This window comes from Hevea brasiliensis, chromosome 9 (assembly GCF_030052815.1).
Source record: "Hevea brasiliensis isolate MT/VB/25A 57/8 chromosome 9, ASM3005281v1, whole genome shotgun sequence".
NCBI lineage: Eukaryota > Viridiplantae > Streptophyta > Magnoliopsida > Malpighiales > Euphorbiaceae > Hevea > Hevea brasiliensis.
Genome location: NC_079501.1, coordinates 1,115,530 through 1,139,888, shown reverse-complemented (window position 1 = coordinate 1,139,888; position 24,359 = coordinate 1,115,530). Strand labels below are relative to the sequence as shown.

Here is a 24,359-nt window from a genome sequence, read left to right as displayed (position 1 = left end):
AAACTTTAACTTTCTTCATATAACTAACAAAACTAGCTAAGGTTGCTTATATATGAATCAAGTATTAATTGAAGTAGGTGTGTTCAGATTCTCATGTCAGGTTGTGCTATTCAACTTTAGCTTCAAACCAATGGCAATCGAGTCCTTTGGATCGATGTGTGTGTTTTACGAAACACTTAATTTTTGATTTGCCACTTCTAATACTTATGCTAATTGCAAAATCAATTGAATAATTAGGAGGCATGAAATTAAAGTAAAAGACATTAATTAACGATTAAACCATACATTAAAGAATATGCAAACCCTAATAATCATTTAGAAAAAAATAATCAGTATATGAATGTTATGATTTTACATAGTGGGTCGAGTCTGTGTATGGAAGGGCCTGTGGTGCATGCACTGGAGAAAAGATTTATGGAATGATCACCATCAAAAATTACATGCACAGATAAAGCATCAATGTTAAAGCCGCAATCAACGTGGGCCACTTGGAAGATCTGAGTCTTGGATGAAGGGCATGATTTGTAGAAATATCAGACTCTAACAAGGACCCAAGGGTGAAATTAGGGTTAGATCCATAGAGAGCTTGGACTCCTTGTATGTCATCTACACTCAAATCCACCTTCTTTTTCCCAGGCTTCAAGCTAGGGTACATCACTGCTTCATTAACTGAAGAGTGGGCTAACCCTAACAAGTGTCCAATCTCATGTACAGCCACTGATTCCAAATCTACCGCAACCTTTGATTTCTCCGATTCGAAATCAACGGCCCACGTTTCCGCAGCGTCCAGATGAAACCTGCCGCTTTCTGGTGAAAATGAGTGGGCCAGCACTCCTAAAACCCCATCGAATGGTTCTCCATCTCCATGATCCCCACTGTAAAATCCTATTTTAATATCAGCGAAACCATAATCATCTGTCTCTATAAAGCTCACCGGAATCACCGATCCCCATCGAGCGAAAGCGCGTTTAAACACCTTCTTTATATCGGATAAGCTCAAGTAACTTATCAAATTCTCCGGCGAGAACGCGTACGTGAGATTCATCGGTATGTGGCGACTCCACCGAGGTTTCCCTGGAAAATAAACGTAATTTCTTGAAGCATGCAGTTTTTGAACCGTATCGGGTACCCCGCATCTCGGTGCCATTATTTGCGAGAGGGTATCAGAATCGAGCTTACCGGTTATAGGGAGACCTACTTTTGCTTGATACCGAAAAACTGCCGATTCGAACCGAGCATCGAAAATATCTGTTATGTTATCGAAATCTCTTAACTGGAGATAACCGAAATGATGGAAGTATCTTTTGAGCTCGGACATGCCGCTGACGTGGCTGCCCCTCCCGGCATTGAGGAAGCTTTTGAAGTTGTGCCACGTGTAGTTGTTATAGTCTTGGGTGGTTTCCACTGGCTGCGTTAGTGCAAATCCCGGGTTTCCTCTGGAGTCGATGCATGACGGGTTGTGGAGGAGAAATATGACAAGGAAAGTGCAGAAAAGAGATGGAAGCATGGTGAAGTAAAGGTCATAGGTGTTTGAGACTTTGCATTGCAGGTGTAGAGTGAAGCTTTATTGCAAAGAAAAGGTTAAATGGGTAAATTTAAGATGATGATTAATTAGAAAGTTGGAATGCATAATACACATATGATTAGGGTAGGACTTATCACTGAGAGAAATCATGGAAGTTAGAAAGACTTTTGTAGAGGTGGTCGTTTGGATGAAGTTATATATATTATATTCGATGAATTATTAGGTGCATCGGGTGCACATACACCTTCTCTCACAACCATGCGGGACCCACTTCCTATATAACAGGAAGGACCAACTTTCTGTGAGAGATGGAGCACTATTTTTTAGTGCTCCTGGTATACCTAATAATTAGCCTATTTTATGACATTTTCAGGATTTGATGATGATTAATCCATTAATCTCTTTGATTTTGTTGTTAAGATATCTCACCGTAAAAACAGTTAATCATTTTTAAATCTTAATTGAGGTTTGAAATAATGCTAATAGAAAAAAAAAAAAAACGGATATGCTACCATTTGGTGAAATTTGTTATCCTGGCAACGTCATTGCATGAACTCTAAAAGTTAAGTTGCCTCTGAATTAATTTTCTGTGCATAGCTTTTATTTATTAAATAATATTTTAATTGAGTAAAGAGCGGAAAACTCAATTAGATGGATATTAATGATAGAGTTTTGGTTGAATGCGTTTAATCTAATTTTTTTTTATAAGAAAACTCAAACTTTGACCTATGCCAAATGAATAATATATCTTTAATTACCAGATAAAACCAGGCTAAGTATATACTATCTAAAACTAAGTGATGATTTTTATCAGACTTGATAATATATGGATAGAGCTTGATTATATATTATATAATGGAACACATGAGGAGTACTTAATCTCCCCGTAATAATATGATGGAGTTGAAAAACAATGATGCATAGTACGAAGAGAAAATAAAAAAAAATTGCATGCAATTTGGTAGATAATGCATGGATGTGCAATTAGGAATGAAGAAGTCTTTTGGCTTTGGGTTGAAGAAGAGGATAGGGAAAGTAGGAGTGGCGGTGGTTAGGATATATGATTGTTGCCGTTCTTCTCACTCTCTCTCTGTCTAAGTTGTTTCAGACGTGTGAAAGACTCAATGTGCAGAGTCTGAAAAATGCATGCATGAACAGCCACTGCATATTTCGAACGCGTACAAGACTCTCATCTTCTTTCTTCGAACAACGTAGCTTTCTTCTCTTTTATGATCAAGAACCGCATTCGGTGATTTCTCTTGGCTCTAGCCTATATCAATCCCAAGGGTCAGCGAATTTAATCTCTATCACTTGGATATTGAACCGGGTTAGCTAAGGCCTAAGCACATTTTTTATTTTATGGATAACAAGTTGACAGCCACGTTGCAACTATCTACCTCGAGCCCTACTTGCCATGGGTTTATATTGGGACCCAGAAACCAATCTATATATACCTCAAAAGGGAAAAACTTATGCAATGACTTTTTTGACATTGAAGTTAGAGAGTGAGAATTATTTTATAAAAAAAAGTATTATTTTTAATGTTGTTAAAAAAATAGTTTAGAGAAAATTATTTTATTATTATAGTATCTTTATAATTAAAATTTATCAAATTTAATTTAAATTTTTTTAATATAATCTATCTAATATATTTATATAGGTACTTTTTTAAATTGTAGTTTCAACAATAATACTAAACAAACTTATAATTTGAATTTATTATGGACTAAATATATAAACATGTAGATTTCATCTATTTTATAAATGAATTTCATGATATATATTGTATATGTAGTGGTGGATATGTATATGAAAAAAAGAGGATCAATTGACTCATTTTCTTTTTAAATATATACATATTTATATATACCGATCTCTCATAAATTTAATTATTAAATCTTGTTTTTAATAAAATTTAAAATTATTGGAGATAAAAAAGTTTGTTGTATATATTCAAAAGTTTATTATCTTTTAAGATTTTACTATAACTTTTCAATCATGATCTTTATAAAAAAAATGGTATAGTTATATGTGTGATAAATTAATAAACTATTTTAATTACTTATATAGAGATATGTATTTGATGGTATTAATAATTGTAATTTTTTATTATTTATTGAGAAATTTATAATTTAGTCCTAGGATTTCGGCCCTATATTACATTTTAGTTTGTGGATTTTGAGAAATTAATTATTTAGTCTTTGAATTTTATATTAGATTACACTTTAGTCCTTAGATTTTTGGAAGTTAATTATTTAGTTCGTGAATTCTGCACTATATTATATTTGAGTCCCTATAGTTTTAATATATAGAACAATTTAGTCATTCTATCAACAAATGAAACTGTTTTAAACATTGAAATTATAGGGACTAAATTATTTTATATATTAAAATTAAGGGACTAAATAATTCATTTTTCAAAATCCATGGAATAAAATGTAATTACATAACTCATGGACTAAATAATTAATTTTCCAAAATTTAGGGATTAAAGTATAGTATAGGGCAAAACCTAAGGACTAAATTATAAATTTTCCTTATTTATTTTTTTATATGTTGACCTAAAAATTTTTTTCTATACATACCACTATGTATATTGAGTTAAAGAGAACTTCTTACCTGCATCAGGGTGTATATATCCATTCAATAAATAATTGACATATCATTAAAATAATGGTAAATCCTACTACAAAACTGTGAGAGTGGGGGCGTGAGGTAAAATACTGTCAGAATTATATAAAATGCATCAGGTAATGCCCAGGAAAGATGGTGAAGTCACAATGGTCTCACTTAAGTACCACCTCTAGACAGTATTTCTTAGAAATGCACTTCATACAATCCTAATAGAATCAAACCACTGGTAAGTATCGTCTTCCCATAACCCTATCACGGTACTAAGAATTTATGTCACGAAGGCATAAATAGACAGAAGTCGTTACTCGAGTAATAACCGGGACATATTCAGTGTTTCTCCTTAGGGTTATGGATGACAACTTACTCCTTGCAGAATTTTTACAACCGTCATTATCATAACTCAATGTCTAGGTTCGGGATAAAGGATATGTAAGGGAAAGGTATTAGACACCCCTTACGCCTGGTCTAACCTCATTAATTTGAGTGTCAGTCCTCTACTAATGTTTCTAGAAGTCTTATTTATTATTCCTTTATTAAACTTTATCCTAAAAATGCAATTATAATCCTATATATACAAGTAATTTACAAAAGGGTTGTTGTTTACAAATAATTTTCATGCACAAGTAATTCCTATCTATGGAATTGCTAATTATTTAAATGATATTTACCAGATGACTAAAATTAATTTATTATTGAGAATTTAATTTACAAACAAATTCATTTTTAAATAACTCTAAGTTTCTATTTAATCTAATTAATTAATTTTTCGCAAAGTTACCATAATAATAATTAAACTAAATAACCTAATAAACAATGTGTAATTTATTCTAATATCACATAAGACCCAAACAATTATAACCTAATAAACATTTATAAGATGTAAATTTATTTTATAATTACCAAGTATTAAATTATATTTATTTTACATACCAAGATTAGTTTAATTTACAAACAAGATTAATTTTAATTTATTAAGTATTTATTTAAATTAATTACATACAAAAATTAGTTAAATTAAAAACAAAGTTGATTTTAACTTACCAAATAAAAATCTAATTATTACTACATTTTCATGCCAACAATTATTACAGTTGCCATTGGGACAAGCTACCCTCAAAAAAGGGCATTCTCTTTTAGTATGATAATGATATCCCTGGCTTAGTCCCGTTTAGCTCCATGTAAACTCCACGCAAATGCCTTATTTGGTACTTACCTTAGGGCTACTCATCAATTTTATTTGTAACAAAAAATAAAGAAAATAAAGGAAGTAAAGAAAATAAGAAAATACTAATAACAATTTACATTGGATTCTAGCTCTAGTCTCCTAGGTGGTTAAGATTCCTAATTAATTATAACTATCTAAGGGTCAAAGTCTTCTAACATATTCAAAACACTTCATAACACTTACTTGAATTAAAAAATATAGAAAAATAGATCAAATATCAATTGAAACCCAAGAAAATACAAGAACATGCATAAATATACAATTTTCAAATTTTAGTTGATTGACAATAGTAAGAAATTTAATTTTTGAAAAATAATTAGAAATGCCTAAAAATCATGAAAAAATTATAGAAAATAGATAAAATATCATACAAGACTACAAAATTTATAGATCAAGCAAAATCCTAGCCGAATGGTCTACACAAATCTTAATTTTTCCTAGTGACAGAATCACATTACTTTTTTGTAAAATTCATAACTCATCAACCTCAATAGATATGAATGTTAAACCAATTGGAAAAGATTCATATGATTCTAAAATTAATTTTAGACACAAGATTCAAACAAAAATATTAATAAGTAAGGGAGATATGGGCTTTACAAATTAGGTATACTACAAATCAAATTTTGCAGGAACTCTAACTTCAAACAGCCATAACTTACAAAATACACAAGCTTTTTTAGTGATTCTTAAGCCTAAAATTAATAAAATTTAATGAAGAATATGAATAAAATTTTACTAAAATTTTTACAGATTTATAAAATAACAAAAAATAATGAAAACATGAGAGATAGAAAACTGAATATGTGCAGAGTTGTGTATCCCCTCAAATTAAACATAATTACATAATCCACATGAACATGTAAGATAAATTAAAAGATAAATAACATAGAATTAAATATTACATAGCATAGATCTTAAAAGAAAACAATAAAAACCAACCCTCAAGAAATTTTACATGAAAATATTCTTATAGCTGTAAAATATCTCTAAATAGCTATGAATTTACTAAATATTTCTCCCCTCCCCCTCTTTTTCTTCTCCAATAGGGTATTTATAGGGTTTTGGGAGAGATGTGTGATAGGGTTTAGAGTCATAGGGTGATAAAGTTCAGATAACTTAAACAATTAGGATTGCAAAATTTGAGTGGGACTAGGATATGGGTGAGGTGCTACAATAAATAAGAAGAGAGGGAAAGGCAGCGGCACCAATAGGGAGTGAGGCAGAAAGTGGAGCCAAGGAGGAGAGAGAGTTTGTATGGGAGAGGGATAGAAAAAAATATATTTTCTTATTTTAATTTTCAGAAAATAAGTTAAATGGGTCATATTTAAAATTTCTAACTAAACTTTCCTAGGCTCATAGGGCTTAATTAAACTTAATTAGGTCCATTTAAGAACTAACCATATTAAATTTAAACAAAACAAAATTTTATTTAAATTTAATTAAGTTAATTTCCCCAAAAAAACATATTATGATTATTATTATTATTATTATGATTATTATTATTATTATTATTATTATTATTATTATTATTATTATTATTATTATTATTATTATTATTATTATTATTATTATTATTATGCCATGAAATTAATAATTCAGATCCAGGCCTCCAATTACATCTTACAGTCATGTAATTTTTCATCATCGGATTTTTTACAGCCTTAATACACATACTGATAACAAAATAAGGGTCTATAAAAACTGTAACAACCAGAAAAAAAAATGGAAATGATTTGACTTTGGCGTGTGACAGTGGATTTCCACTGTCACTGCCAACTTTTTATATAAAAAAAAAAAAGTTCAAAAAAACGGGAGGAGGACCCCCCCCCCCCCATTTTCCCTTCTCTCCTCTCCTCCCCTCTCTTCTTCTTCTTTCTTTCTCCGGTGAATGGCCGGCGACCTCCCAAGCGGCTCCCCACCCGGCCGGCAACCCTCCGGCGACGGCCAGAACCACCAGAAACGGCGGCAAGAACCACCAGAAAACGCGCGCACAGTGAGCAGCGGCTTTCCGGCGTGATTCTGGCTTCATCTGACATCCGATCGAGGTGATTCAGGTGGCGTTGGAAAGCTTGTTCTGAGAGCTTTCTTTTGATACCAATTTTGCAGCAAATGGAGGTCGAATGAGTGAGATATGGAGGAGAGAAGTTTCGGGTTTTTTAAGTTTTTTCGTCAGATCTAGGACGATCTAATCGTTGGATCGACGATCCGAGACCACATATGGACTGAGGAAGAGGGGAGGAACATGATGGTATGATCAGATCCGGCAAATGTCGCCAGCGGCCAGTGGCCGGCCACCGTGCGCGGTGGTTCCGGCGGTGGCTACGGTGGGCTATGGAGATGATTCAACTTCCAGAGGCTTCCTAATAAATTTTTGGAATTTTTGAGACACAGATAAACTTCGGGTAAGACTATTTTTATTATTTCCCTGTCTGTAGAGCATAAATACAGTGTTTCTTAAACAGGAAAAATTGGAGAAAAATTCTAAGAAAAATATATGATGAAAGTAAAATTATTTGGAGATATTCTGTGGTGTTTGTTGAATTTTTGAGTGATTGTAGAATATTTTTGAAAAATATAGATGGATTTTAGTTAGATTTTTAGCATATGGGCATATAAGATTATTTGAAATTAAGATATTTAAATTTTATATAATTGGTTGAAGTTTGAGGATGGAGGTTTAAATATGTGAATGTTGAATTGGGTTGAATTAAGAATATGTTAGCTGTTGGAAACTTATGGAATCGAGTAAAATTCTTGAATAAAATATTTGTGGGTGATTAGAAAATTACAATTCATTTTGCAATAGCCTTATAATATTATTAAGTACCACGGGACAAAATTTTAGAATTTTTAGAACATGTTTGAGTGAATTTTTACAAAATGTTAATTATAGGGACTAAAACGTAATTTTTAAAGTTTTGAGTATTGGTTGGTTTGGAGGGCCCAGGAGGGGCCATATAATGATGATGAGATATGAGTTAAATTTAGAAGTATTATTTGAGCTTTTTTGCAGGTTGGGTAGGTCCCAGGTATAGGGAAAACTCTGCCGGATTTCCGGCATAAATTAGGCTGTCTATTGCCTCTTTAGAGTTTTATTCTAACTTAGTACTAATAAATTTATAATTTAATTATTAGATGATCGAGGTCAGCTATTTTTCTGTATCCAGCAGCCACAATAGTCATCGGTGTACTGTGAGTAAAATATTAATTTTAATTGTAATTTTGATATTATTATATGTTCAAGCATGCCCATGCATCACTTATATGTATATATCTATGTAGTTAAACTCTAGGCATGTTTTATGTTGCATTCACAACTGTTAAAGTGCCATGGATGTTATTGTGGTAATTTGGAGCAGTGTGCGTGCGTTGGCGTGCGTGTGATGTGGTGTGGACTATGGATAGGACGGGTAGACACGGCTTGAGATCTTCACTGGGACTCGGTCCTTCGGGGTAGACACGGCTTGAGTTCTTCGCTGGGACCCCGATTTGGTATATTAAGCGAAAGTCCGGCTTGAGTTCTTCGCTGGCACAGGTTGGATTTAAGAGAGCTGTATAGGGGATCAGCTCCTATATATTATGATTGATATTATTGGGTGTGTGAGTGCTCCAAATTACCTTTTTGATGTTATGATGTGAAATTATTGTTGATGTTACATTTCACTCTACAGGGTGCATTAGTTTTAGATAGTTATAGAGATGATGGTTAAAATTAATATTTTACTCTTTGAGTCGAACGCTTACTCATATTCAATATTTTTCTAGGCCACAGGAGTAGACATTTTTTCAGAATAACCTGTCCCTTTCCTCTTAGGTTATGAAAAGATTACTTAATTGTATTATTATTCTCCAAATTTGAAATTTAGGATTCTGCATGTACTAGTAGTGGTATTAATTCTGTCAGGGACTGCGTGAATTTAAGTTTTTGTATTAATAAATAAAAAAATTTTATGAGTTTTAAATAGTTTGAAAATGATGTAACAGGGTTGAGCTGGGCTCCCCTAATTTCAGTTTCTGGTAATTACTGGATTAAGTTGGCCCGAAATGAAATTATAACAGTTTGATTTAAATTATTTTATACGCATGTTGGGCTTAAATTGTGGGCTTGGTTATGGATTTGAGGACAGTAAGGCTTACTACAGGCCTCGGGGGCTTTATGCCGGCCCAGGTCCTAGTGCCGGTCTGGCCCATAGATTGGGTCATGACAAAGTTGGTATCAGAGCTTAGGCTCTAGATTCATGAGAAATAATATAATTGGGAGTGTAAAAGGAGTCTTGTTAGGATGTTACATGCGGAGTATAGGATTCTGTTTCGTCTTTTTCTATAATTCTTTATTTCTAGATTTTCCGTTATACCTCGGGAAATATAAAAGTGCCTCAGTTAGTGTCTTAATTTTCATGAAGTACATAAAAAGGTGAAATAGAGTTAGCATACATGTTGAGGTCTATCATGAGGATACGTACTCCAAGAAACACTATATTTCTATCAGTATGGGTCTAAGTGTTGTGCCTATCTAGTGCTAGGCACGGGTACATAAAGGTGAGTCTTGAAAGTACAGTTGCCCTAGATAAGGATGAGGATACCACTGCTTGCAGTCATCAGTGGATGACCCAGTTAGAATAAGTTTGTGATAATAGAATATTTAAGAGAGATAAGAAATTGGGAGACTTAGTCGGTCAGGACGTATCGTAGTAACTATATAATGTTCTCTATGTCTGCTCTATAAGCTACAGATTACTGTACCGACATGGGATTATTGTGTAGAGCTGCGTGCATCCTCGTAGTTGTAACACCCTAGGCAAATCCCACATAGACAAAACACGGGAGAGATGCTGAGTTTATAAGTTGATGGTTCGTAACCCCTAGTGACGCGTTTTAAAACCGTGAGGGCTTCGGCCCAGAGCGGACAATATCACTAGTGGGCCGGGCCATTACATTTGTGTTATCAGAGCTGCTCCGCATGCAACCTTGAACGATGGTGGGGCAAACCTCAGCGAGGACGCTGAGTCCCATAAGGGGGGTGGATTGTAACACCCTAGGCAAATCCCACATCGATAAAACACGGGAGAGATGCTGGGTTTATAAGTTGATGGTTCGTAACCCCTAGTGACGCATTTTAAAACCGTGAGGGCTTCAGCCCAGAGCGGACAATATCACTAGTGGGCCGGGCTATTACAGTAGTGCTCCATAATGAGGGTGTTTGCGGATGGCTTCTGTTTTGATACAGTTATGCCAGAACAGAGTTCTATATCTACAGAGGAGTTGGGAACTCCTGGTTAGGGGTCTAGAGTTAGAGTATTGAAAAGTCACAGTTGGGTGGTAACTAGAGTTAGTGACTCAGTTACCCTAGCATGAGCTAGAGTTGCATTAAGAGTTGCCATCAGACCAAAGGTTTCTGACTAGTTGCAAAGTAAATGTGACACTTATAGAGTGAGATCATCTAGTCTTCAGTATGGAATTTTGGATCATTTCTGTAGTACGACAGACGATTTGCTTAGAGTTTAGTGAGAATAGCATACCTCGTGTGTATCAGTAAGGTGTAAAGTACAACCCTACTACCTAGGAAGGTCAAAACTATGAATTGATGATTTATAGAGCTATGATATGATAAAAGAGTCATTAACTTGACATGGTTTTGACAAGGTGGTAAATGTAGTATCTTTGTTATAGCAAGTTAGAGTATAGTCCTATCTTTTCAGAAGGGATCGAAGGTTGTTACTGATAATGATGACTTATGGAATAGTGTCCCAGATGGGACTGTAGAGTGTGGTAGAGAGTAGTTGGCTCGGGTATCCTGGAGAGGATACAAGTTCCATTATAGGAATCATATATAATCAGATCATGATGGATGTAAATCCTTTGAATTGGATGACAGGTTTGAGTGCCCAGAATCTTAAGTTTTGGTGAATTGAGTAAACATAAAAAAAAATAATAATAATAATAAAATAAATAAATAATAATAATGATAATAATAATAACAAATAAATAAAATTGCTGCAGAATCAGTTCTCGAGGTAGTAAGGGTATTATGTAAGCTAAAGGATAAAAACAGAAATCACACGATAAAAGTATGACTGCAATTTCCTGAGTTCCTTTCTAACTTCATATTATTCAAAACAATAGTATAATCTAATTATAATAGTGTTAAGAGAAATAAATTAGCGAAGATAAATTATAGAAGGCCAATGGATAGAGAAAGTGCAGAATGAAGGTTTAGACAATGGGTGCCAGATGCAATATAATCTAAATGCCAGTGGAAGTACTAGCTAGAGTAGTCAAAGGACCAAATCTGAGTAGCACAGATATGTAATAACGTGGTAGAGACTTTAAAAGATATAATTAACAGGTACAACTGTCATGTTAGGAAGAAGAATGGAACCAGGGATAAAATAGTCAAGTTTTATTTTGGGTATGATAAAAGAAATAAATGGAAGGACAACCTAAAGAGCGCATAATAAAAGAACAAAGTTAAGATATAGGGTAGGCTAAGTGTTATTCTTGGCAAGGTGAATGACAAGGATGGAAAACCCAAAATGGGACCACATTAGTAAGAATAGTGATGGAGGTATGGAATCTAGTAATGTGATACTCATAGCATGATGTAGTTGAGATAGTGACATGGGCAAGATTCTTTTAACTTGTTAACAGTATCAAGAAGATTAGGCGAGGGAAACAATAATAATGAGCAAAAAGTAGAAGGTGTGCGATGATATTGCGGACTATCTAATTAGGCAGAGAAAGAGAAGTTAGTAAGTAGTAAGTTGAATAAAAGTTAATCTAAGGGATCAAATAGGTATGATGAGTGGAAATAATTATAGATAATGACACATAGGCTTTAGGTTAGACTTTTAAGATAGTGAGAAGGTAGTTAGAGGTTCGTTATGAATGTCAGGCAAACGTCTTTAGTGTGATCAACAGAATCACTTTGCAGTGAAGCAACAACGACAAAACAACAATAAGGGTAGAACGAAAAGTGACAAGTATGGGTGGTAATAAATCACTAGAAAGTTCAAGAATCAAATTAATGACCATAGATAATGGTGGAATTAGTGTTGGAAGAATCTATTAGTAAGAGAAATCTTTCAGGATTCAACAAAAGTTAAGGGCACAATATCAACGATGATAGATATGAATCATAGGTCGAGTATAAGTAAAGTTAATAAATTATAAAATATTATGTCAGGAAGGACAATGGTACGGTAAAGAGTTCATGCAGATGATACCTTATAGGTAGAGCACAATTATGCTAGGAGATGATGAAATTTGAAGAGAAAGACCAAGAAACATAGGCTAAATTTTATTATATGGACAATCGGTGTAGTTGCATATAAGAGGATATTTTTCTTTCTTTTCAAATTTAGCTTGTGCTATTGGTTCTAGAGGGTTATATAAGGAATTGAGACTGAGTCAAGGAGACCTAGTTATTTGAGAGTTTGGTAGGCACCAATTCATACACAATTTCCTGATATGAGAATGACAGTAAGTACATACCTAGTGTTAAGTATGAAAGGATGATCAGGATAGTGACAGGAGTCAAATGAAGTTAGCTACCAAGACTTGCAACCATTTTAAACTATGAGCTAGAGGAAATACTATTTATGGATGAGTTTCAATACATGAAATTGTTGCTGATGGGTAATTTGAGGCTGAAGTTTGGAAAGTTGTGGGTAGTATATGTGATTATATTAAGGAGAATAAACACGTAAAGTATCTTGTTTAGAATTAAGGCATGGCACACATTTCCCACAGCCGTGTTAGTTCAGATGGAACTTATAGTTTCTGGAGCTCATGTCCATCCAGGATAAGCAATTTCCTACTAAGGCTGGTAGGGAATGATAATGTTCTGATAGTTAAGTTGGAAAAAGGGGATACAAGAAAAATTTTCTATGGTTAATTATAAGTGTTACAAAAGGTGAAGAATGTGCAGGTAGGAGAAAATCGTAAGGTTAGAATTCCCGAAGTAATAGAACTAGTAATCAAGATAAGACTAAGAAATAAAATGAAAGTTAAAGTAGATGATGGGATGGACATTCTTGAAGAAAAAGGTGTAAGGGTGAAATAGGATTAAGATTTAGGAATAAGTGCAGTAGGTTGAAAGGATATCAACAATAGCAGAAATAGGAAAAGGAAGTGGATAAGATCCAAAGGATAGGAAGAAAGCCCGGTATAGCTAGTTATAATGATGAGGATAAGGAGGAATAGGTATGCTAGAAATACACTAAGAGATGTTTAAAATAAGTTATTATGAGATGATAGATTAAAGGAGTAGTAGAGCCTCGATCTGAGTGCCAATGTGTCAGAAGTAGGCCACATGCTGAGAAGCTATAGGAAGAAGTCTAGATATTTCCATTCCAGAGAAGGAGTGAGAATTGATAAAGTCGCATTGGATTGAGTTGTCAGGGAATATAAAAACTTTTGTTACCTAGAAGGAGAGACCCAGTTTACTTTCCAATGTTGATAAATGATACACTTGGCCCTTGGAGGATACTCTACCTGACTAGTTACATAAGATGGATAGAGGATTGGTCTAAGTACCTTAGTAATGACACAAAAGAGATTAAAAATTTGAAGTAGCATGGGAGTAAGAAGATTTATAGGTGTTGACCACTGAGGTTATAATAAGAGTGAAGATCTCGAACAAGATGCCTAGATTAGGTGCTACAGGAAAGCTACTCATAGGATACCATGGAATAAGGAACATAAGTTATGTCATTGGGAAAATAGAGATTATTAAAATAAAGGAATGATGACTAAAGTCACCAAGAGACATGTTGGGGCGTAATAAAAGTGAGGTAAGCACCAAAGTTGATTGAAGTTATGAGACATCAAGTTAAGAACAGTGAGGTATAGCGAATACTTGAAATGTCAGAAAAATGGTCAATGAATAGTTACAAGATAAAAGCCCTCTAGAAAGAGATGATGACAAATAGGACACTATAGTAGAATCACGGAGCGGTAGAATGTCATATATAATATATGAAGAGTTTGAAGAATAAATGTTTTACCAATCTCTGCATAGCTGAAGGAGTAATGATTGCACTTGTTCTCATAATCTTCTTTTCCTTATTTCTTTGTTTATTCAAATATTCGAGGACGAATTTTTCTTAAGAGGGGAAGAATGTAACAACCAGAAAAAAAAAATGGAAATGATTTGACTTTGGCGTGTGATAGTGGATTTCCACTGTCACTGCCAACTTTTTATAAAAAAAAAAAGTTCAAAAAAACGGGAAGAGGACCCGCCCCCCCCCCCCCCCCATTTTCCCTTCTCTCCTCTCCTCCCCTATCTTCTTCTTCTTTCTTTCTCCGGTTACCGGCAGGCGACCTCCCAGGCGGCTCCACACTCGGCCGGCGACCCTCCGGCAACTGCCAGAACCACCAGAAACGGCGGCAAGAGAGGGAGAAGAGAGAGAAAACTCGCGCACAGTGGGCAGCGGCTTTCCGGCGTGATTCCGGCTTCATCCGACGTCCGATCGAGGCGATTCAAGTGGCGTTGGAAAGCTTGTTCCGAGAGCTTTCTTTTGATACCAATTTTGCAGCAAATGGAGGTCGAATGAGTAAGATATGGAGGAGAGAAGTTTCGAGTTTTTCAAATTTTTTCGTCAGATCTAGGACGATCCGACCGTTGGATCGACGATCCGAGACCACATATTGACTGAAGAAGAGGGGAGGAACATGATGGTATGATCAGATCCGGCAAATGTCGCAGGCAACCGGTGGCCGGCCACCGTGCGCGGTGGTTCTGGCGGTGGCTCCGGTGGGCTATGGAGATGATTCAACTTCCAGAGGTTTCCTCGAAAATTTTTGAAATTTTTGAGACAGATAAACTTTGGGTAAGACTATTTTTATTATTTTTCTGTCTATGGAGCATAAATACAGTGTTTCTTAAACAGAAAAAATTGGAGAAAAATTCTAAAAAAAATACATGATGAAAGTAAAATTATTTAGAGATATTCTATGGTGTTTGTTGAATTTTTAAGTGATTGTAGAATATTTTTGAAAAATATAGATGGATTTTAGTTAGATTTTTAGCATATGGGCATATAAGATTATTTGAAATTAAGATATTTAAATTTTATATAATTGGTTGAAGTTTGAGGATGGAGGTTTAAATATGTGAATGTTGAATTGGGTTGAATTAAGAATATGTTAGTTGTTGGAAACTTATGGAATCGAGTAAAATTCTTGAATAAAATATTCATGGGTGCTTAGAAAATTACAATTCATTTTGCAATAGCCTTATAATATTATTAAGTACCACGGGACAAAATTTTAGAATTTTTAGAACATGTTTGAGTGGATTTTACAAAATGTTAATTATAGGGACTAAAACATAATTTTTAAGGTTTTGAGTATTGGTTGGTTTGGAGGGCCCAGGAGGGGCCATATAATGATGATGAGATATGAGTTAAATTTAGAAGTGTTATTTGAGCCTTTTTGCAGGTTTGGTAGGTCCCAGGTATAGGGAAAACTCTGCCAAATTTCCGGCATAAATTAGGCTGTTTATTGTCTCTTTAGAGTTTTATTCTAACTTAGTACTAATAAATTTATAATTTAATTATTAGGTGATCAAGGTCAGCTATTTTTCTGCATCCAGCAGCCACAATAGTCATCGGTGTACTGTGAGTAAAATATTAATTTTAATTATAATTTCAATATTATTATATGTTCAAGCATGCCTATGCATCACTTATATGTATATATCTATGTAGTTAAACTCTAGGCACGTTTTATGTTACATTCACAACTGTTAAAGTGCCTTGGATGTTATTGTGGTAATTTAGAGCAGTGTGCGTGCGTTGGCGTGCGTGTGATGTGGTGTGGACTATGGATAGGACAGGTAGACACGACTTGAGATCTTCGCTGGGACCTGGTCCTTCGGGGTAGACACGGCTTGAATTCTTCGCTGGGACCCCGATTTGGTATATTAAGCGAAAGTCCGGCTTGAGTTCTTCGCTGGCACAGGTTGGATTTAAGAGAGCTGTATAGGGGATCAGCTCCCATATATTATGATTGATATTATTGGGTGTGTGAGTGCTCCAAATTACCTTTTTGATGTTATGATGTGAAATTATTGTTGATGTTGCATTTCACTCTACAGGGTGCATTAGTTTTAGATAGTTATAGAGATTATGGTTAAAATTGATATTTTACTCTCTGAGTCGAACGCTCACTCCTGTTCAATATTTTTCCAGGTCACAGGAGGAGATATTTTTTCATAATAACATGTCCCTTTCCTGTCAGGTTATGAAAAGATTACTTAATTGTATTATTATTCTCCAAATTTGTAATTTACAATTCTGCATGTACTAGTAGTGGTATTAATCCTGTCAGGGACTGCGTGAATTTAAGTTTTTGTATTAATAAATAAAAATTTTTTTATGAGTTTTAAATAGTTTGAAAATGATGTAACATGGTTGAGCTGAGCTTTCCTAATTTTAGTTTCTGATAATTACTGGATTAAGTTGGCCCGAAATGAAATTATAACAGTTTGATTTAAATTATTTTATACGCATGTTGGGCCTAAATTGTGGGCTTGGTTATGGATTTGAGGACAGTAAGGCTTACTACAGGCCTCGAGGCTTTATGCCGACCTAGTAACCTAGTGTCGTTCGGCCCATAAGTTGAGTTGTGACAAAAACATAGTAAGTTTCACTAAAAAACATGATTTTCTTTTTTAATTTTTAATTAGTTGAGTGTATAAAATTATACACCTTAGTGCAACGAAGAATTTTCTTGGGGGAACTTACCTAAAAAATAGGTAAATGAGACCAACGACACTGTTGGGAGAGGATTTAGGATTGAAAGTTAGTAACTACTTTAAATTGCCTTGTATAATCCAGTGCATAGAGTGCGTGGTCCATAAACTATATAACTATTTTCAAGGTGGAATCAAATACCATGGGTGTAAGTATTGATTATTCCTAATTAATAAATAAAATCATTGATTAAATATAAAGTACTTCTCTATTTTATTTTAATGTTTTTTAAGATTTTTTGTATAAAAATTAAAAAATAATTGAATAACTTTATTTTTATAAAAAGAATATATCAATAATTAACTAAAGCATCTTTATAGCCAATTCAAATAAAAAAATGTGATAAAAAAATAAACATATTAAAAATAATAAACAATAATAAAATTAAAAAATATATAATTAATATTTTTTTTAATTTTTTAAAAAAGAAAGTGAAACCAAAAAGTTAAAAATATCACTTGAAATGAGACGAAAGGAATATTTAATTAATATATATGATAATCATTTATCAAGCTAATATGATACAACTAGTACATTTAATATAAGCTTAATTTTATATAAAAATAAAATTAATAACTATTAGATTAAATATTTATATCAAAATTTATATAAAATTAATTAAAATATATATAATAAATACATAAATTTAAAGATAAATATTTAATATAATTATTGCTAAACTCATCCTTATATGAGTTAGAATTTTCTATAGCCACACTAAAATACGATATAATACACAGCGTCAGATTTTTTTTTTTTCCCTACTAATTTTAATGTTTGTCAATGATATTAAAGTCATGTTAAGTCTCAAATTTAAACTTCAATTAAAGCCAATTGTACTAAATAAATAAAATTCGAAAAAAAATGAAAATAATGTTGGCTGACCCAGGCGTTAAAAATGTATCCTAAAATTGGATGAATGGGAGAATGTTGCAGGGTCGTAAGTTTGGTAGCCTCAATAAAAAAATGGGCTGAGAAATTGCCTGAATTATGGGCTGTCTCTAAATGCAGGGCCTGAAACAGAGCCAGTGGAGTTGATGGACCCAAAAAAAAAAAGAAAACAGTGTGAATCCCATCCGTTGGATTTAATGAGTTGACTTTTTGGAAAGAGTCCCTATCCAATATCCATACCTATGATCTTACGGGTAAAAAAGCATTTCCCTGGTCGGGTGATGACAGGGAAGATTGGCTGGGACAGATGGGCTCAGAACCGCTAGTACAGCTGATGAGTTGGACCAACCAGGGCACAGGTCTCTTTATGACTTCACTGCGATAATAAAAAAAAAAAGGAAAAAGACTACTCCATTAAGTGCTTTGGTTAAAGTTTATTGTTTTAGCGAAGGGTCTTAATCAGCTTAAGCTTTTCTCACACTTAAAGGGAGCCGTCAGTATAAAGGATAAAGAATAATTTTGATTATCTTTATAATTGCTTTTTAAATTTTGTATTATTATACTTTTTGCCATTTCCCTTTTTTCCAAGAATTTATGGCTTTCTATCAAAAATTTGTTACAGCATATAAAGATTTAATTTTTATTTTTTTCCTTTGCATGAAAAAATGTTCAAAAGCACAAACCTCAAAAATTCTTTATATTATAAAAGAAAGATTTAATTCCAAAACTACTAATTTAAAATATAACAATGCTTTCATAGTTTGTATGTTCGCCATGGTCCGCTCTCATATGTTCCCAAAAATTAGAAGCTGCAAAAAAATATCAAAAATGGTCCTCTCTTCTTATGAGTGTGGTACGGTAATCTTTTGGGTTGTTTCATTCTCCAATATCCCAGCTCACTCAGTAGCCCAAATTCTGTTTCGGTACGGCTCCAGAATCTGGAATCATTTTGCCAGTTTACACGTGTCAAGCACCCACTTAAGCTACTACAAAGTCATAGCGTCCCCCAAATCTCTAATAAATTCTATTAGAGATTTGTTAAATTATTAATAAATAAATAAATAAAATTAAATGACTATCAATAAAATTTATCCCTTCCTACTTTACGGAAACTCCTCAACTGTCTCATGTCTGCTTTCGCTATTTTTATTCAATCATAAAGCGTAGCCATACCATTCTGACCGTATACGTGGCTGATCTTTGGGATAAAATGGGTCCCACTACATTGGATACCCATGCCCAACGCGTCAATCTTTACTCCGAACCCAGACTCTGCTTTTCTTTTTTATCTTATAAATAAAAGGGGCTCAACAATGAAACTAAATATTTTTTCAAATTCAAGCACGCACATAAGCGCGCATATATATATATATATATATATATATAATGAATAAATTATTGAATACGCTTAATATATTAAAAAATAATATATTATATATTTATATAAAAATAATTATATAATAAAAATTAAAAAATATTATTTTATTAATAAAAAATGTATTTACCGAATACATTTAATAATTTATCTATAAAGTATTACTGTCGATGATATTGTCGCAAAGTGATGAGTTGTAGATCAGGGCTCCACTCAATCTACACCACATGTCCATCAGCAATCTGATTAGGGGGTCCATCATTTGGATCCTCATCATCCCCACAATAGGGTGCCGTCATTAATATTTATTATTACACCCATTGAAAAACTTTATAAGTGCTTAACAGAATTTGTTTAGAAAATCTTAATTTTTCTAATTTAAAAAAAAATGAATAAAGTGCTTTTATAAATTTGGTAGCTTGTCTTATAATTAGGTGAATTTATTTTATATATGTATAAAGAGATATTAGTAAATGCGAGTGACGTATGTTGCTGCAATTGAGAAATGACTTGTGTCCATCAATGTCAGGGAGCGCTTGTCTGCCTTTTCACCTACAGTCGGTAAACTGCTTAAATAATAAGGAAATTTATAAATTATAAATTTATATTATCAATCCACAGTTCCATCCCTTTATGAGCGCGTGCGCAGCATATAATTTTTTTTCCCCTTTAAGAATTTTACCGTGACTTTTGTTTTTTTACCATTTCCACTACAGGCAAAAGGGTTGATACCTATATTTAATCAGGGCACGACTTCTTTTTGCTAATTGCCAGCTTTTTTTTTACTTGCAAATTAGTCGTGACCTTGTGGACAAGCTCAGTAAAATTAGACTTTCTTCCCTACAGCATTGCCGATAGGGACTAAGCAAGAACAACTATCGTAAGCCATAGAGAATTCTTCCACCAAAGGTAATCAAGACAAGCAAATCCATAGGAACAAGATGAACCGCCCCACAGCCATCACAAGGCAGACCAGTTCTTCCAGGTAAAAACCAAAGGGCTAAATGATGACAATCATTACAGATAGAAAAAGCAAGGCCACGTAAGGCATTCTTAATCTCCTCTACCTGTGGGATTTCGGTGGTAGCCGCTCTTCAAACGCCGGCTTTACAATCCTTAAGCAGCTTTTTGAAAAACCTCTCCCGTGGCCGAATGAGGTCCACCCAGCAGAGGACCACCCCATTACTCAGGAAGTAGCAACATAAAAACTTAGCTTCTTAGACTACAGTTCCCATAGCGTATCTTCGCTAACCGCCTGTTTGACATTATGCTTAAAGGCCCTGCTTTTTTAAATAAATATATTTTTTAAGATAATGTTAAAAAAATTAATTTTAAAAAATATATTTTATTATTTTTATAATTAAAATTTATTAAATTTAATTATAAATTATTTTTAAATATTTTTTAATTAATATAATTTAAAAAATAATTTTCTTGACATTGTTTGAATGATAATACTAAATAAGCCCTAAATCACACTCTCCATTAAATAACCAAGATCTAGGCAAGGGGGCCACATTTTTATTAATTTTTTAACAGATATATTAAAAACTATTTTTTTAATTAATTGATTTCAAAATTTTCTATTAGCCTCTTCAAATATTTATAAAAAAATCTTAAGTGTAGCAAAATTTTAATTTTTTTTTTGTTATTTAACCCCCACAAATTTTTATTAATCCTTAATCATTTGTAATTTATTTATTATAATTTAATTTTAAGTATTAAAATTACTTTATTCTCAGTTTAATTAAAAATTAATTATTCAAACATTTTATATTTACAAATTATTTTTTGTTATTTAAAAAATTAAAATCAATCAATGTAATAATTTTCCATCATATTATTTCAAATCATATGAGATTTTTTCAATTCACATTTTTGTTCTCCCTCCCTTTCCATGGGTATAATATAAAAAATTTCTTTATCTTACATCTAATTTAGCTTTTTATTCTTTATATCAATTAAATTTAAAAATTATTTTATTTATATACATACAAATAAACAAAACTAGTGAAGTTAACTCTCATGTAAACTTTAAATTAATTATAATAAATTTACATTTATTTTATTATTTAATCTATAACTTTTTAATGATTATTATTATTTTTTAATATTATTATGCCATATATTCTAGCAATATAATGTATACTTATTTTTGGTCTTTGATCTATAACTTTTATGCAAGGATTTAGTATAATAATTTGATATCGATTAATTATTTTAATACTATTTAGTTTATAATTGTTCTTCCATTAATAATAAATCATATTTACTATTTCTTATAAATAAAAATGATTTTAAATAAATAATTGATTGGATTAGCATTTTAGAATCGATGAAAATTTTGGTTAATAAAAAAGAAAGAGAGGAAATATAATCTAGATGAAAGAGACGCTTTCCTCTGACCACCAAGAATTATCTCAATTAAAATAAGAAAACAAAGGAAAAACATCAAAAAAAAAAAATCTAAAGGACTTTCTCTCTCTAGAAATTTAGTGAGAGAGCTAACACAGGCCTGTTGCTCTGCTTCGTGAGGTGCTCTATTCCAGGCACCTATTTCTGTCGAGCAATTTTTTCAAATGATTTAGACCCATCCGTCATTAATCTGTAACTGTGCATAAATTGAATATTTTTGAATGTATCATTGAATTAGTAAGAAGATTCAAATTCTATAAGGCTGGTCTTAACTTCATTCCTAAAAAGGAATGAAATCGTAAGACCAGATTGTAAAATGGGGTTTTGTTTTCTTTCCACTCAAAATTTATTATCTTTAAAATAAAAACCAACGAAAAATAAGATTATACTCCAGCCTTTTTTTTTTTTTTTCTCCCTTCCATCCCTTATTTTCCACGTTTGACTTTGTCAAGTTAAGTTTGTAAAGAAAATTTCCAATAAGGCACCACAACAGTTATGAAAATGGAATATTGATAAAATTAAGTTCTAGGAATTAGAGAATAATGCGAAGGTGTGGTCACGATCAAGCCAATCTTGGCAATCTCAAGACTCAAGAGGGAGATCTTAGGTGGAACCCACTGGGCTCCGCGTGTTATATGGACTACCCCAATTCAGCACTGCACCAAAACTTTACAGACTGCGTTGCATTAAATGGAGCATGGAGCCATGAATGTACGTGAATTCTTCACTGCTCCAAACCCACACAGTAGGATTTACTTTTTTTTCCCCCTCCTGAAAAGTTTAGATAGAAAAGAAATTTGGAAGAACTGATTTGGATTTATCATCTTTTTACCCTTTAATTTTAAATTTCTCATACTTTTTTCTTTTATTTGTTTACAATAAGTTTAAATATATTTTTATTCTTTTATTTCTATTCATTTATCTTTATACGAAGAGTCTTATTCCCCTTTGTTAGTATTATTTTTATATTTTTAATTAATTTTAAATTATTAATATTAATTAATTTTATCAAATAAATGTGGATCTCTTAAAATATTTTAATAATTATAATTGAAAGCTTTATTTAAAAAAAAAAAGAGCTTGAGACATCAAATCAATTAAAGAGTGATGCATGATACATTATGAATAAGTTCGGAATAAGTAACCTAAGTAAGACACACGAAGCGAAAAATACCTATGTGCATTGTATCATGTGCTCGTATGTGTGTGAAGTGGGCCTTATACCTCGTACACTGACAATTCCGATTTGTTTGATTAGCTCAAGTCATTAACGGCTCGGTATAATCACACAAGTTAAATATTGAGTTAAAGTCATATATGACGAGCTAATTCGAAAGTCTAGGAATCGCTCTAAGAAAATAATAGACCGTTATATTAACATAATAACCAAACCAACAACTAGTCGGAAGATATGAGTGCTCATCGCGTAAAATAGCCGAAAGTATTAGGCCCAAGGCTAGATATAAAAAAATCCAGGTCCCTACCCGAAGGAAATCGGAGAGTCTAAATACTTCACAATGAATTCATAAAATATGATGTGATCAAATTATGAACATGATGAAATCTTAAGATCGGATAAATTATGTCAACCCTCTTATTCCTTATAACCCCAAAGGTTGATATAAACCTTAAAGGTATATCCAGAACTGGAAAGAAATCCCACTCCTAATCTGCCAAAGTTTTGACGAGTTAATAATAAGATTGTCTATATTAACAAGTCTGTCAAGTATATCTATCCCTTCCCAATTGGTTAGATAGCCGGTATATCGACCTGTTGATCGGTTAATTCATTCTGCTCAAACTTATCAGGGTTGTCAGAATAATAGGGACAATTGATTTGATCTTATGATAGGTGATCTTAATTATAATAGCCCACTTGTGAGAAACTTTACACATCCGGTTCAAATTGGCTCCTCAATTCTATAAATTAAGAAAGTCCTTCAATAAGAGGGTCAGATTGATTCTAGCCCATATTCTACCCAAGCTAGTTCACTTATAAAGATTCATCTAAAAGATTCACAACTAGGGCTTGTATTCCAAGCTCAAAACCTCCTATCACTTTTCTCGTACACTAGTCCAATCCTTGTATCAATATTACGAGTATCAACCGAATCTCTTATCATTAGATATCAATGCAGAATGAATGTTATGTAGTATTGTAAAAAATTGTTCTATTTTGTATCATAATTTTTTGATATTATTATTAATGGTAGATGCCGTAATGAATATTTTGTTAATCGGATGACAATTTCCTTTTAAAAAAATAGATTTTTCTAATATTTTCCACCACTTGAAAATGCTGCACGTGATAATAATAAATAAAAAAATTATTGTTAAACCTTAATTAAGTTTTTTTTTTATTGATTTCGCAATTTTTTCAAATATATTTATTTTTACCTATTCAAAATATCATATTTCATAACTAACACTTAGATTCTTGAATTAAAAAAAAAAAGAAAATATCCCTAAATTTTAAATTTTTCATACACTTTCATTCCTACAGTTTTATCAATTTAATCATTTATCAAGGAATTA

The 24,359-nt window shown here is 32.6% G+C and overlaps 1 protein-coding gene across 2 annotated transcripts; it reads right to left on the bottom strand.

Annotated features, from left to right (window-relative positions):
• Positions 1 to 248: 248 nt before the first annotated feature.
• Positions 249 to 1,695, bottom strand: LOC110666958 (metalloendoproteinase 4-MMP). Of its 2 annotated transcripts, XM_021827649.2 has the most exons (2): positions 1,180 to 1,690; positions 249 to 1,074 (listed from the first exon to the last, which is right to left on the bottom strand). In XM_021827649.2, the coding sequence occupies exons 1-2, from the start codon at positions 1,505 to 1,507 to the stop codon at positions 437 to 439; spliced, it is 966 nt and encodes a 321-aa protein (XP_021683341.2). In that variant the 5' UTR covers positions 1,508 to 1,690; the 3' UTR covers positions 249 to 436. The 2 variants fall into 2 exon arrangements, with proteins under 2 accessions (XP_021683341.2, XP_021683340.2); XM_021827648.2 differs by having other exon boundaries at positions 249 to 1,695.
• Between the last annotated feature and the right edge of the window lie 22,664 nt (positions 1,696 to 24,359).